This window comes from Cupressus sempervirens, chromosome 3 (assembly GCF_028749045.1).
Source record: "Cupressus sempervirens isolate cs-2001-9-10 chromosome 3, ASM2874904v1, whole genome shotgun sequence".
In the NCBI taxonomy this organism is placed as follows: Eukaryota; Viridiplantae; Streptophyta; class Pinopsida; order Cupressales; family Cupressaceae; genus Cupressus; species Cupressus sempervirens.
Genome location: NC_143120.1, coordinates 1,047,910,938 through 1,047,926,321, shown reverse-complemented (window position 1 = coordinate 1,047,926,321; position 15,384 = coordinate 1,047,910,938). Strand labels below are relative to the sequence as shown.

Genomic DNA, 15,384 nt, shown 5'->3' with positions numbered 1-15,384 from the left:
ACGTTTCCCTTATATTCTTCTTGCATTCATCATCCACCACTTCATTATTCCATTAATAGGTTGAAGTTTGGAGAGATAAGTGTAAATTTCATGATAGGACACTTGATGGGGCAGAAATAAGCTAAACCACCCTAGGTTGAAGTTGGAAGATATAAGTGTAATCCATCCTAAGGTAACGAAGAAGCAGAAATAAGTGGTAGTCCCACCCCTAGGTTGAAGGTTGGAGATTGATAAGTGTAGAGATAGGACTTGGAGAGGCAGAAATAAGCTAGATTCCATTGATAGAAAGAAGATTGGAGATAGATAAGTGTAGTGCATATCATTTAGAATGAAGGCACATAAATAAGTGTTTAGGATGGTAGATGTTAGTGCAAGCAAGAACCCAAAGGGAACAAATACCAAAAAAGACAAGGAAGACATGATGCCTAAGACTGCCTTCTTCTTGAAAGTGAGGCGAATAAGTGATACCAATATCGGTACATTGAACATGATATAGTTGAAGGACAGATTGAAGGAAGGGCAATCCCCCATGGCAAAGAAAATCTACAAAAGCGGAATTGTACACGCGGCAGCCTTCCCTCCTACCTTGCCTTGTCCAGAATTGGTAATGGAGTGTGCATCCCGGTTTGACATTGTTACCAAGTCCATAATTTTTGATGAAGGGAAGAGAGTGTTGGTCAACATCGACGGACAAGTGGTCAAAGAAGTATTTAATATTCCCCAATATAAAAGCATGACAGTGGTAATGATGGATCAGGCGACCAAGTCATTTCACAATAATCAAGAGGCTTTCTTCATTCACCTAAAGCAGAATTGGTTACACAAAGGCAAGAAGGGTGTCACCAAGTCATCAAAGCTCACTAAGTCAGATTTCAAATCAAAGTACGACGATCTCATTGTGCTTCTCAGTAAATCATGGGCATAGGTCAAGGTATGCAATTCGAAAACTGAATGTATTATTTTATTGATGAAATTGAAAATGGAAAGAGAAGATTCAATTGGACTAGGATTATAAGTGAAAATTTAGAATTGCAACTTAGGACCATGCAAAATCAAAAGCAATTCTATATAGAGTTCTATCTTTTCTATCTGATTGCAAGATTATATGAAAATCCTGGACTTAAGGCCTTAGGAGTAATTGGCAATGGGCCGGGGCAATGTTTGGTGCATGAGTGCTATCCACAACTTTATTTGCACAACACTAAGGATTATAAGATGTTTTGTGATGCCTTTGCCATCAAAACGGTAAGGATATTGCAAGGGATACCTGCTAAGAGGCTCTCAGTTGAAGCAGAAGAAAAAGTTTAAAAGTATGGGAGTTGGTTCATCCAATTTCCTCAATTCACTTATATTTGAGTAGCAGGAAGCACAGTTTGTCCCAAGAGACTTCCAAGGTACCCACTTGACAAGGTAGTTTTGATGGAATTGGCTAGGCAACTTGAGCATTATGACAAAATGATGAAACTTAAAGGTGAGACAGGGATTACCTTCTCATTTGGAATTAACAATGATAGTTGCCCCAATCCTGTCGCCTTTGTAGCTATGGAGAAAGAATTAGAATGGTATCATCTAGCATGGTATAGAGCAAGGCAAGGATTTGATCCTAATGATCTTATCAAGGCATCTTACAAAAATACATTTAAACATGTTCCTACTATAGAAGATTTTTGGGCCAATGCCCAGGATGACTTTCATGTGAGAAAGCAAACTTTCTCAAGATTGTTAGTGAACATGATGAAGGCAATCAGATGGAGAGGCCTTGATATTCCCAAAAAACTAGAAGATGATGAAAATGTGCTGAGTGAAGATTATGATACAGTGGATGGAATGGAGTTGAATCCAGTGGATTGGGATGATCATCAAGATCCTTCCTTGGATGTAGTTACAAGGACAGTTAATCTATACACCGAGTCGTGATACAATGGGAAGTTAAGGAAATTACAAAGTCAAAGGGTATACCTTACTTATGAGAAGATGAAACCAAAGGAAGGTCCAACAGAGTCAGTCAAACGAAAAGGTGAGGGTGGTAGCCAGCAACAAAGAATAGTTAAGAATAGGAAGAGAGGTTTGGAGGTCAAGAAAAGTAAAGACCATCGGGAACCTCCAACAAAGAAACAGAATGCAGCGCCATCAAGGGAGAGCATAATTGAGGCTAGAAGCCAAGGAGATAATACAAGTGGACAAGGAGCTGCGGTAGAGGTGAGCTCTAATTCATAATCAAGTGGTTACAGTGACAACACCGAGTAATCTCCTCTCTCGGAGAACCAACATGGAGATGACATGGCAGTCACTAGTAAAGAAGAGGATAGGCCAATTGATATTGAGGAAATGAGCCAGGTGCCTGAGACCATTGGTGATGCTTTGCTAATCGAACCAAATCCAGACTTGGGGAGATGCACTGCACCACTATGGTTAAAGCAAATGCTTATGCCAAGAGGCGAGGTAGTGACTGCCCAAATAGTTGAAGATATCCAAGGATTAATGAAAAAGGGTGATAGCGAGAACCAGAAACAAATTGCAAAAACGGTAGCAAAGGTAATTAGGAGCAACAATGATGGTCACCGAAAAGTTCAAATTGCTATACCAACTGTTAGCAAGGCATTGGATAAGATTGTAGCTCAGGAATATGAGATAGTTGAACATAACTTGGGAAGAATCACAGGTGACATGGAATGTGAGGAGATCTAGGAAGGCATCGTTTCAATTAGAGAAAGGTTGAGGAAGGCAAACGAAAGGATTGTAAAGTTGGAGGCCGAAAACAAGTATTGGAGAGATTGCTAGCCCTTCCACCAATTGCATCAGGCAACCCTTCCACAAGATAGCGGGAGCAACACAGAAGAGATATTGGCTTAGCTATGTGAAGTCAAGGATTGAATCCATGATATAGTCCAAGATGGGCAAAATTTCTTGCCTTCTTATGTCTCAACATTCAGGTCATTAGTGGTTATTAGAGACAAATTGAAAACATTTTAAGGTGAGTGGAAGGATTTCCTTCTAGTCAAGGACTTAGCCATTCCTAGGCTACAGGCATTAATTGAGCTACCAGAGGAATATTTGGAAAGAGCCAAGTTGATAGATGGAGGAGGATTGAGTACAGTGGAGTCTTGGTTTGTTGCCTTGACTATCAAATTGAGAATACTTGAAGAGGTACAGAACGAGATTGCACAACACAGCTTAGGCGTTGACACTTCCATTTCAACCATGATGAGCGATGTTGGGGCTGCGCTTGATTTTGAAGATATCAAAGAGGAGAACACAATCAAACAGAATTTGGATCAAGATTGGATGAGTTGGGGAAACCTGTCATCAAGAAGAAACATTTGGGCACCTTTGCCTCCCTCAATGCCTTTATCGAATATGCGAAAGAATATGAGAAGGATCATGAGGAAACATTGCAAACAGTAAGCAACATGATGAATTCAACTGAGCTCAAGATGAAACATACACTTTGCCCTTCCATGAAGGAAGTCAACGACATGCTAGCCAAGTTCATTGCTTTGGCTAAAAAAATGAAAGAAAGGGGTAGAACTATATTAGAAGATCATTTGATGTAAACCCAAGTGGCAAATTCTCCTTCTTCTTGGGTAGGATAGGTGTCTGATTCTGATTGGCTACATTTTTTGTACCTTCTCATTGGTTGCCACTTTCCTTTTTTTTCATTGGTCCATTGATGAGGTGGCGTCTTCTCATTGGCCGATGGGGTGGCAACCTTAATTAGGGTTTCTAGGATCCAATTTGGATCGTTGGTTTTGCCTCTTAATCTCTACCGTTGGTTGTAACCTTGGGCCTCTATATAAGGCCATTTGCTCTCATTTGTAAAGGGTCGGTGAAATTTGTTGCTAAGATAATACCATAATCGCTTCTCTGTATCATTGTTGTGACTTGCATGGTGATCAAGAACATTTGGTGTTATTGCATGGTTTCTACTTCCAATAGTTAGAATTAGATTTCCTTTGAAGTTGTTAAAGTAGATTTGATTTCAAGAAGTTAGTAAGAGTAAGAGTAGATGGATAGTTGCATGGTGATATTAGTGAATGTTTGATAGGGATCTATAACTAGGCCACTAGCATCCTAGCAGCTTGTTGGGAAGCCTTGCATGCTAAACTAGTCTTTTCCCTTGAATCATTGCATCTCTGGAGGCAGAGCCGCTGGTTAGCTTTCATCAGATTCGATCCCCGTCCTTTTGCTAATCTTTCCATTCATAGGAGTAAGAGTAAAACAACAAGTAGTTGAGTAGTTGGATTTCATTCTAAGAAGGTTAGGAAGGCATAAGTCATCTAAACACACCCTCCATCATCCTCACCATCAACATTATCTAGCGCTCATACAAAATCATCACCATCACACCAAAAGTCCAAGTTACCCTCGAATGAACAACGTAAGACCGCCTACGTGATTACCAACAAATCACATCGATAACTGAGTTAGTATCCACACGTGTAAGGAACATTGGAGTTTTTCTCATGTCTTCATGAGTATTAACTTTTCAAGAGAGTAATTGAGTGTTTGATATTCCATATCAAGTATTCAATTGCTATATGTTATGTAGTGGTAAAAAACTGACATCAACACAAGTGAGGTACAAGAATCCAAAGAAAGAGACACTCCATTTTGGTCCAACACATGATGTTGACTGAGCTAGATAGATGGTGAACACCCTAGAGAAGCAAAAAATCCCTAAATTTACAAGAGATGGATCAGAGGACCTCACCTTGTAAGAATTGCTTGAGAATATGGGAAGCCAATGGTGAAGATAACCATGAATATTGGTTTAAGGCATTTCTTTCCACTTTCAGTGGAATTGCCATCGACTGGTAGACTTACCAAGAGGTTACAGAACAACGTGGAACAATTTGATGAGAGCATTCAAAGAAGTATCAAAATTGCTACGAGATGACAATGAGATAGTGGCAGAAATCTATAACACGAAATAGGAAAAAAATGAGAACATATGGATCTACAATCATAGGTTGAGAGAGTTTCTCGATAAGTTGGAAAACCAATCAGTCAATGGGCTGAAGCCTGAAATAGAGGTGGTTTATTGAAGGGTTCATTCCTGCTCTATGGGAGAAAACAATGGTGGCACCGTACTCTTTGTGCGCTAATGCCTTACAACTAGGCAATGGAGATGAGAGAGAGAGAGCAAAACATCTCGAGGGAAGAAGGTCAGCAATGACGATAGTATAGATTAAAGCATTGATGAAGAATCTAAGACTTTACAGTCCTTGAGAGGAGACATGATGTAGGTGATGGAGCAGAGGAGAGAAAATGTAAAAGAGGCTACCTAGGATGGCAAGGAGTTGTGGTGCACTGACTGCAAATTTGAAGGCCACACAGAGGTGAATTTCCCAAAGAAGTCCTCTTGTGACATTTTCCTCTTGTGACATTTGTCAAGTATCAAGGCACTCCATTAAGGAGAGCCTACACAACTTGAAGGATAGGAGCACACATTATTCATTACACAACTTCTTGGCCACTTCCACCATATTACGTTGTTGCACGTTCATCTCCTTTGCATACCAGCTTTCTCTTATCTTCATTCAAGTACTCTAACTCCTTGGCTTCAAAGGGGAGTCATGTTTTCCATCTCATGCATGTTGAAGATTGTAGCTGCGATAGAGATCTTTATCTCTAATTTTATGAGATAGAAATATTTTTTATATTGAAAAATGAATTTCAAATTAAATTAGTTATGTTTCAAAATCTGAAATTCGTAATGATTTTGTTTAGCTGCTAGCATACATAATGGTATATGATTTTTAAACATAATTTTTTTAACTTTTACCTGTACATATAATTATAATAACCTGCCATATACATGTATTGATATTGGTATGTTTTTTAGAAGTGCACAACACACACACACACACACACACATATAGATGTCTGTGTGTGGACATACCCGTATCCTATTTGGCTGCTTAGGATATATGTTCACGTTAACCAAAGATCTCCATTTAAACAGAAGCAATCATTACTTAACTATGAGAATGTTCCATACAATTTTTTTGAATAATTCTTGATATCTTACCAATGCTTTATGCAACAAATTTGAAGTAAATAAAAATGTGGGACTACACCTGATCTCTTAAAGAAAGTAGAAAAAATGCTTCAAAACTTCTGTTTCTAAATTGGTTATTTTGCCAGATACCTTAGGGATAGTTTGAGTTAGGTTGTGGAAAATAGTAATTAAATCTTTGTATAAAATCAATCAGAAACTAAGCTTCATAAATGTTGAAAAAAACAATATTACCTTCTGTGATCGAATGCCATAGATGCCATCAGGCTCATTGATTTTTGTTGTTGCTTTCAGCAGTACTTCCACATGAGCTGGCAACTAAGATAACAACATAGAACATAGAAAACATTTCAATTAGTTTTTTGATGGTCTCACTTTTTAGACTCTTATGATGTAAGAATAGGTTTTGGAATCTTCTGAGCTTGTACAATATTTGTTTTTTATTTCAATACTATAGTCTATAGTTAACAAGTGAGAAAATAAATCACGTTTATAATTATGAAAGAAACATCTCCATTGTGTTTCTATGTAAAAACTTCTCATTCAACTGGATTGTAGAGAACTTAAATGCACTGTTCAATTTTCTGAAGGGATGTAAACAATTTACCCGTTCATGGTGAGAGAAGTCTGGTTCACCTAATGTAAGACTTTTTAAGTGTTCTTCACACCAGTGCTCAACATATAAAACAGAAGTGAAATAAGCAGCACATTGCTGCCAGAAAACATTAGCACATTAGCAAATAATGAGAACAAATGTATAATTTTGTAAAATTGTTTCCTTGTACAATAAATTATTATGCACTGCAACCTGTTTATATGGAAACAAACTGAACAGGATAGACTCACCATTGCAGCCTTTGCGGCTAGAAGATAGTCTATTTGTAGCCAGTAGACCTTGCATACATAACAATAAAGTTAGTCCAGGAGAAATAGATTTGCATGTTTAACAATGTAGCACTATTATTAAATTTTTAATCACACATCTCAACAAGTCTAGAAAATGGGAAGCTTTGTAACATGGACTAAGCTGGAACTAGGGAGACGATACAGTGGTCATAGCCCAAAAGGCAAATGTCCTTGCATAACAAGATACCAACAAATGAACTATGGAAGAAAAGCAGAAAAGAAAATACCTAAAAGGGTCGTTTTAACTTTTCACTATTTTCTGTCCACATATAGCCAAATAAAGAAAACTCTTATTAGTGCTTCTACAAAAATATGTAGAGCCAATGGGACAGAATGAACCAAAGGTGTGAAAAGAACAATTTGACTGCTATTCTAGGACTTTGGGCAGTGCCAATTCAGCCAGATTTCTTAATATTGTAATATCCATTTTTGAGTACTAGCTGGAGTTGAACCAATCAGCTTATGTAATTCTTGTAGGCTAATTTCAAATAATCGGGGGAATACATTAAAAACTATTTAAAGCTGTAAATGTAAATTTTGGAGATAGAATTATTAAATTAATTTAATTAATTTAATAAAGTGATCTATTTGAAAAAAAATTAAAAACAAATATTAAACATCTGTGTTATGCAGAATCGTTTTTAATTTTTTTACATTGTTTGTAAGTTTTTGGATGCCAATGTAATAGTTTTCTGATTTACAGCTTTCATTCGCAATGGCCAAACATACATAGAACACAATAAATTACAAAATATGATTGAAACAATGTACATTTAATCAACCAATTCACCATTAATTCTTCATCAATCTCATTCATATAAACTAAAATAAAATGTAATACAAGTGCTGACCTAGAAATCTCCATGTCCATAAGCATTGCATGAATGAAACATAACATTATTTTGCTATACTCTTCCAAGTGACCAAACAAACTAGAACACATGCATAGTGACCATCCATACAATGAAGTCCAACACCTTGTGTTGTCCAACAAAACGGGTAGTTAGGCAGTTACTGGTGTGGACACAGTTGTGTCGTTTCATTAGCACTGCATCAGGTATTATAAATATGGCTTTCACTTATGTATTTGGCATCATTGTATGGAACATTATTGTTATGCATAGAAAGCGTTTGATAAATGAATAGTATTTTATTTTATTAAGTTATTACATGTTTCTTTACTGTTCACCTACGGGCTGAACATTTGGCACTGTTGCCAATTTGAATCCAGAGTAGTATGGAAGGCCGAGGATAAATGGGAATAACCATACAAGACAACTGGAAAATGAATGAGGACGATGAAATAGAAATTCTGGAAGGTGAGCACGAGGCAGCCCATAACTTTCACATCCTGTACTGTATAAGCCTCGAAACCTCCGTACGGAGAGAAGCCACGGAGGACGAGGTTATGTCAGACAATGTGTGGGATGCTATGCACGCAAGCCCAACCACGAACAAATTTTTAGACCAACTGCCACGTCTGATTGCACAAGCATACCTTGCACAGAAGAGACGCAGGGAAGAAGTGGAACGCGCAGAATGTTGTCAGGAGACCCTTAAGAATTTCTATGAGGAGAGAGATGCATAATGTCGTATAATAGAACCACGAGCTTTTGAGCCATGGTGTGAAGAGCACTCAGGAGTCTTTTACTGTCGCATGAGTCGACACATGATGTATATAGATTAAATAAATAAAAGAGTGTTCTATTTTGTTTTTATATAATGGTATATGTCAAATGCCCAATCTTTTAAACGAAAATAGGAACTTGAGAGAGGATGTTGAAAAATTACTATCTGTGACGGGGAGATTTAATCCAAGCCGAGCAAAGGTTGTGGCTAAGACAACTTGCTGAAGATCGGACTGTGGGGCTGTAGGAGGAATCACTGACGGTGATTGAATGCAACCGTGCAGAAGGCACCAAAACTATCGAACGGTGCCACAGTTCGCCAAAATGGCAAGTATGGAGCAATGAGGAGTTACTCGAGGAAACATGACATAGATTAACAGTGCTCGAGGAGACAAGGGAACAGTTTTTGTATTCATCCCGTACACTACTACGAGAGGGAGCCCGTGAAGAAGTAGGAAGGGAGGTGAGGTCGACAAAAGACATTGGGGCACAAGAAACTATCGGAGGGACACTGCACGGTGGTCAGAGTAACCCACTAAGACCAACTCCTAATAGTTCTAAGACATGATCCAGTGGTCAAAGGACGAGAAAAACAATGTCTCAAAAGAAAAAACTTCCCAAGTTCATAGGCGACGAGAAGGAAGACCCCATACGACATTGTCGTACATGCGAAACCATATGGACTGCCAACTCAGTCACCGACGCGGATGAGTGGTTGAACCAGTTTCCAGCTAGCCTACAAGGAGTGGCCGTGGATTGGTTCTCCGACATGGACAAGGCGAAGAACTCCACTTGGGACGAACTACAGAAAGAATTTCAAGCAGAATTTTGACTGCTATGAGACGACAACGAGGTTGTTGCGGAGATCTACAATAGTAAACAAGGGAAGAAGGACATCGTTCAAGCCTATAATTGAAGACTCAAAGATCTTCTTAGCTGAATGGGTACTCAACCTACAGATGAACTAAAGAAATGTTGGTTTACTGAAGGACCACATGAGGCATTAAGAAGGAAAATGAAGATAGTTCCGCCTACATCATATACAAACGCCTATGACTGTGCCCTGAACATAGAAAGTGAGGGCAAGACAACAAAGAAAAAGAAGAAGAAGAAAAGTAAATCCTCATCCTCCTCCGAGAGTGATGAGTCCTCTAATGAGGAAAGTAGTGTAGACAGCGAGGAGGAACCCAAAAACAAAGTACAGGTCCTCCAAAAGGACTTGGAGCGAATGAGGAAGCAGTTTAAGTCCATGAAGGGAGTCAGTGGTCGCATGGAGGAAGGAGAAATATGGTGTATGGATTGCAAAGAGAAAGGTTACCCAAAGGGAGCGTGCCCTAAAAAGGAAATGTACGATATCTGTCAAATCTTGGGCCATTCTACAAAGGAGTGCCCATTTCACATGAAGACACGAAGTCAACAAACACTGTTCACACAAGAACAACCATTTGTAAAGATTCTACAAATTCTATATCCTTTGAATCAGATTTTTATTCAGTCCTTGATTGCTAAGAATGGTCTTCTAATAATCTAAATATTGAGGAAGTTGACACCTATATTTCTGATCAGAAAATTATATACTTTTGCAATAGATCAATACGATGATATTGCTTGAAGAAATAGACTTAATTGTGTAATGTGTGTAGAGCACTCAACTTCCCTAATGCCGATACAATAAGGAATAATCAACCTTTGATTGAATGGGACTATCTCTAAAAGTAATCGCAGGATATAGATGCTTAGAGGAGCAGACTGAATTGTTACTGTGTGTCCTCAAACTACACCGATAACCTCCCTATACAGCCTTGCTAAAGGGTATGTCCCTCAAAGGGACATGTCCCTTCCTAAGCTAGCATGACTCATCTTCCTATAAGTTGGCAATATGAAAGATAAACGCAATAACATCTAACACACACAATGTGTTAGATTAGTTAAGGATTATCAAGTTACTTCTTGAGAAGCCACCGGCTCCTAAGGAAAATATATAATCTAATGCCAACCTAATGATATATTAGGGTAAGAAGAACTACGGTTTGCACCTTCAGACCTATAGGTTATCTGGTTAAATATACTTAACACCATCCACCTCTGGCACTAATAATGAGACCCAAGGCAACAACAATGCCACATCGGGTGGCTACAAAAATAACTGCCAAGGAGGACAGGGCGACAATGACAACAGGAATCGGATACAATATGATTCCAAGGGAAAGCCCATAATCCAATGCCCGACATGTAACCAATGGGACCACTTCGCTAGAGAGTGTCCGAAGAATGACACCTCAAAAATCATGTTGACGGTGTGGTCTAGGGAACCACGAAGACACCAACTGCCCAAAACAAGTAAACCTCCTTAACATTGACAAGGAGAAAGTTCTTGTTGTCACCCGCAACCAAGCCAAACAGGAAACCTATCCTAACCCTCGTACGAAGAAGAGACTACTAGAAGCATGAGAAGATGTAGAAAGGGCAATAAAGGCTACAAAAGATAGGAAATATATTATTCTTGGAAGATAGGAGGGAGAGAACAACATGGTGAATCAGATGCTGTAAATGAAGGTGCCCGTTAGACTTCAAGACTTTATTACAAATGGTACCACAACAAAGGACGACATTATTGAATGCCCACACAAACCCATCGGAGATGAAGGAACAACCAACTGTACTAGGGGGGTCGGCCACAGATCCCATGTTGCTGACAGTAAGCAACAACCGTCACCCGGCGGTGCTCGTAATGGGAATCCTCGGAACCATCCTGATGGACACCATCATGGATGGTGGGTTCGTGGTGAACATTCTTGTTGAGGAGACGTGGAAGAAACTAGGCAAGCCTACCCTATGGCCGTCCACATTCAACCTGCTTGGCGCTGACTAGTAGGGGATAAAGCTCCTAGGGACACTGGTGGCTCAACAAGTAACCATAGGAACGCAACCATTTGTGCTTGATTTCGTAGTGATTCCCTTGAAGAAAAAGAGATATGACGCCATTCTTGGAAGAGGATGGCTGGCGCCTGCAAAAGTGAATCACAACTGGAAGAAAAATATTTTGTCGGTGGAAAGCGGAGGGTGGAAGTTTGCCATGGATCTTCGAACTCAAATAGTAAAGAAATGGCATCGTCGTTGGAGACTGAGTCAGACGGGGAACACCGGACAGATGAGGGAAGAGCCTGTATGGATCCGAACGACAAAAGCATTTTAGAATTGGAGGAATGTTTAGGAGATGATAGCAATTCATTGAATGAACTTTTCCATTGGCAGATGGAAGATTATGAGCTCTTCCATTCTTACATGCTTGGCATCGAGAAGCCTAAAGATGAGAAGGTATTTCCGTTGGAGTTCGTGGAATACAAAGAAGGCAACACGAAGTTCAACGAGAGTCTCGCCCATTACTTTTAAGGGAAAGCTATAAGATACAAAGAGTTGTCAATAGAGGCTACTAATCTTGGCGACGCAGAGAATCCAAGGAACATACTTGTTGGAGACAACTGGAACCCGATACTGAAGGCCGCATCATTTAAAATCTTTATGGATTATAAAGATGTATTTGCGTGGACTTACAAGGATTTAAAAGGGGTCCCGCCAGACATGTGTGTCCACCGCATACCCTTGGTACTCGAAGCCATACTTGTGCGGAAGTGACCGTATAGAATGAACAAGAATTATGCAGCCCACGTAGATGAGGAAATACAGTGAATGCTGGAAGCCAACATAATATTTAAAGTTCAAACAAGTGAGTGGGTGTCACCAATTGTGATATCAATGAAGGACGGGATCCAAATCCGAATGTGTGGATTTCTGGTGCCTGAATGTGGTCACAATAAAAGATCCCTTTCCAATCCCGTTCACCGACACAATTCTGGAAGAAGTGGCAGGACACGAGATGTATTCCTTCATGGATGGATTCTCTGGCTATAACCGAATCTCCATCGCTAAAGAAGATAAACTAAAAACTACTTTTGTGTAATGTTCCCATGTTTTAGCCTTCACGTCCTCTAAAGTCTAAGTGGAGGATAAGAAGAAATTAAATTAATTTCTTACAAAGTCATTCAATTAAAAATTAAAGGTGACTTTGTATTTAATTAATTTAATTATTTACAAAGGAGTAGCTTCTAGGGTATGTATTAATTATTGGAAAGACGGAAGCCTCTCGTGATTTAATGAATTATTGCCAGGGAGGAATTTCTAGGGTATGCATTAATTATTGGAAGGAGGAATCTTCTAGCACTTGCAATTAATTAATGTTTTAGTTCCTTCTAGAAGGATGAAGAAAAGGATAAATAGGGCTGAAAGTCTCATTGCTGATCATGGGATGGTTATGACTTGCATTTGATAAGAGCTTGGATGTGTGAATCACACTCTTTTTTTGGCAATAGAGGACATTCATTCTCTGTTGTAACATTCTAGACGTCATTCCCTTAGGGTTTGGCCTTTGGAATACATCTCTTTGTAATTGATTGCAGCATTCACAACATTAATATAATTTCAGCCTTGGTTCAGCTTTTGGGCATTCTTGGGTGTCCATTACAGTGGTATCAGAGCTATAAGTCCTACGATCCTATGGAGATCTTCAACATCTATGTTTGAGCATGCGACAAGGGCTTTATAATTTTCACAATACCAGAGCAAGACAAAGTAGGAGTTCTAACTCACATAACAAACGAGATAGTTCATCCGTGCAGAGGGACATACAATCCAGTCATACAGACACAGAGGAGACATTCTTTGAACAAGACAGCAATATGGATGATCGAGATGATAGGAGCACCGGTCCAGATCAAGAAAATGCAATGCTTAGGTTACTGAGTTCATTAGAGGAGGGGCAGCGGATGCAACGGGAGCATAATAGGCGAATGGATACAATGATACAGCTAATGGCTAGACAAATGGGCATCAATATTAATCCAGGTGATGCCAACAATGGCAACAACAATAATAGGGGAATGATAATGGAGGCTGAGACAACATTAATGATAATAATAACAATGGGAATGAGGCTGATAACTTTAGACATGTTGCACGGCCAGCTCGAACAACTAGCTCGAGACCCCTTCTACCCACCTTCCCACCCAGAGAACCAATTCAACCGATTAATGAACCACAGATTGCAGAATTACAGGATCAGTTTAGGAGGGATTGGGAGGCTAGTGGGCCGGAGTTTCAAGCGGATATCTCTCTCAGAGATTACTTGGACTTGAGGATGAGACACATTCCCAAATCAGGAGGAAGAAGTCAAAACTTTGAGCTAAGAAAGAAAGTGGGGAAACTTTCTTTACCATATTATGATGCTTCCGGGAAGATGACTGCATGAGCTTGGGTGCAGAAGATGGATACTTACTTGCAGCTGAATCCTATGCCAGAAGAGGAGGCTATAAAATATGTAGCTATTCACTTAGATGGACCGGCACATGAGTGGTGACACCATGGCATGGTAACCTTGGGACATAACCAGATCACATCTTATGAGGAGTTCACTGAAAAGCTTATAGAGAGATTTGATACTAGGGATCCTGAATTACAGTTTAAGGAGTTGGCACAACTCAAGCAGTGGGGATCAATTGAAACATATATCAGTGAGTTTCAGAGGTTAACTGTGTTGGTCACAGATATTTTAGAGAGGAGGTTAGTAGTGTTGTTTATGGATGGACTCTCAGAACCCTTGCGAGGTTGGGTCAAGGGACATGACCCTGGTACGTTGCATGAGGCCACTAAAAAGGCTCATCACTTAGCACCTTCTTCATTTAGGAGCAGATTTCAGAACAAGGATTCTTATATGAAAAAGGACAAAGAGAAGGACAAAAAACCTTTTCACAAGGATGCTCAGCCCAAAAGAGATAAGTTGGATAATGACACTTTGAATGATTTAAGAAAGAAGAAGTTATGTTTTCATTGTAGAGAGCCTTGGGATTTATCTCATAAGTGTCCCCTCAAGGCTAAGGCAAATCAAATGGAATATTTTTCAGCAGAAGAGTCATAGTCAAAAAGGGAGGATCAGCACTCCGATTCAGATGAGGATAGCAGTACTAAGGGAAGCAGCATTCCTGAGGATGAGAAGTCATTAGCATGATTAACAAGGGCTCAGAAGGCAATCACATTTAGGGTTAGAGGTACTATCCAAGGGCAGAAAGTGATCTCACTCATTGACACTGGGGCTACACATAATTTTATAGACGCACAATTTGTAGCCAAGAGAGGTCTACAAACTGAGGAGCATGTTGGATTTAGGGTTATGGTAGCTAATGGTGACAAACTATTATGCACTCAGAAGATATCTAATCTTCAAATCAAGTTTGGAGATGGCTATGAGTTGAAAGATGAGTTCTATGTGGTAGACATGGGAGACTATGATGTCATCCTTGGCATGGTATGGATGGCCTCCCTAGTAGAGTTCACATTTAACCTAGAAAAATTGGATATGAAGTTTCAGCATAAGGGAAGAACTGTGGTACTTAGGGGACTTTCAGATGGAAGTTGCAGAGTAGTTTCCTTGAGAAAAATGCAAAGACTTTTTCGGCATGATAACATAGAGTGGGCAGCAGAATGTTTCACTATGCCAACTTCACAAGAGCTACAGGTGAAGAGTCATCCACTAGAGATTCAGGAGATACTTGACAGGCACACTAAGGTATTTGGCAAGATTCCGCATGGGGTTCCTCCTAACAGAGGAATAGAGCATGTTATTGAGCTTGAGGAGGGAGCCAAACCAGTCATGATTACTCCCTATCATCATCCTAAGAAACATAAGGATGAGATAGAGAAGGCAGTTAAGGAGTTGCTGGAAATATGGCATATCAGGCCTAGTAAGAGTCCCTTTGCTTCAGCAGTAGTGTTGGTAAA

The 15,384-nt window shown here is 39.6% G+C and overlaps 1 protein-coding gene across 9 annotated transcripts in view; it reads right to left on the bottom strand.

The window, feature by feature from the left end:
* ATM (Serine/Threonine-kinase ATM-like protein) overlaps positions 1-15,384 on the bottom strand; it is a 427,822-nt gene that overhangs the window by 97,292 nt on the left and 315,146 nt on the right. For all 9 annotated transcript variants that reach the window (XR_016362919.1, XR_016362920.1, XR_016362921.1 and 6 more), the window contains 3 exons: positions 6,866-6,913; positions 6,627-6,731; positions 6,254-6,337 (listed from right to left, as the gene is read on the bottom strand). Coding sequence is in view for 6 of the 9 variants with exons in the window: in XM_089822957.1 (XP_089679083.1) it covers positions 6,254-6,337; positions 6,627-6,731; positions 6,866-6,913 (237 nt within the window). In the remaining 3 variants the exon portion in view is untranslated. The remainder of the gene's footprint in view (positions 1-6,253; positions 6,338-6,626; positions 6,732-6,865; positions 6,914-15,384) is intronic.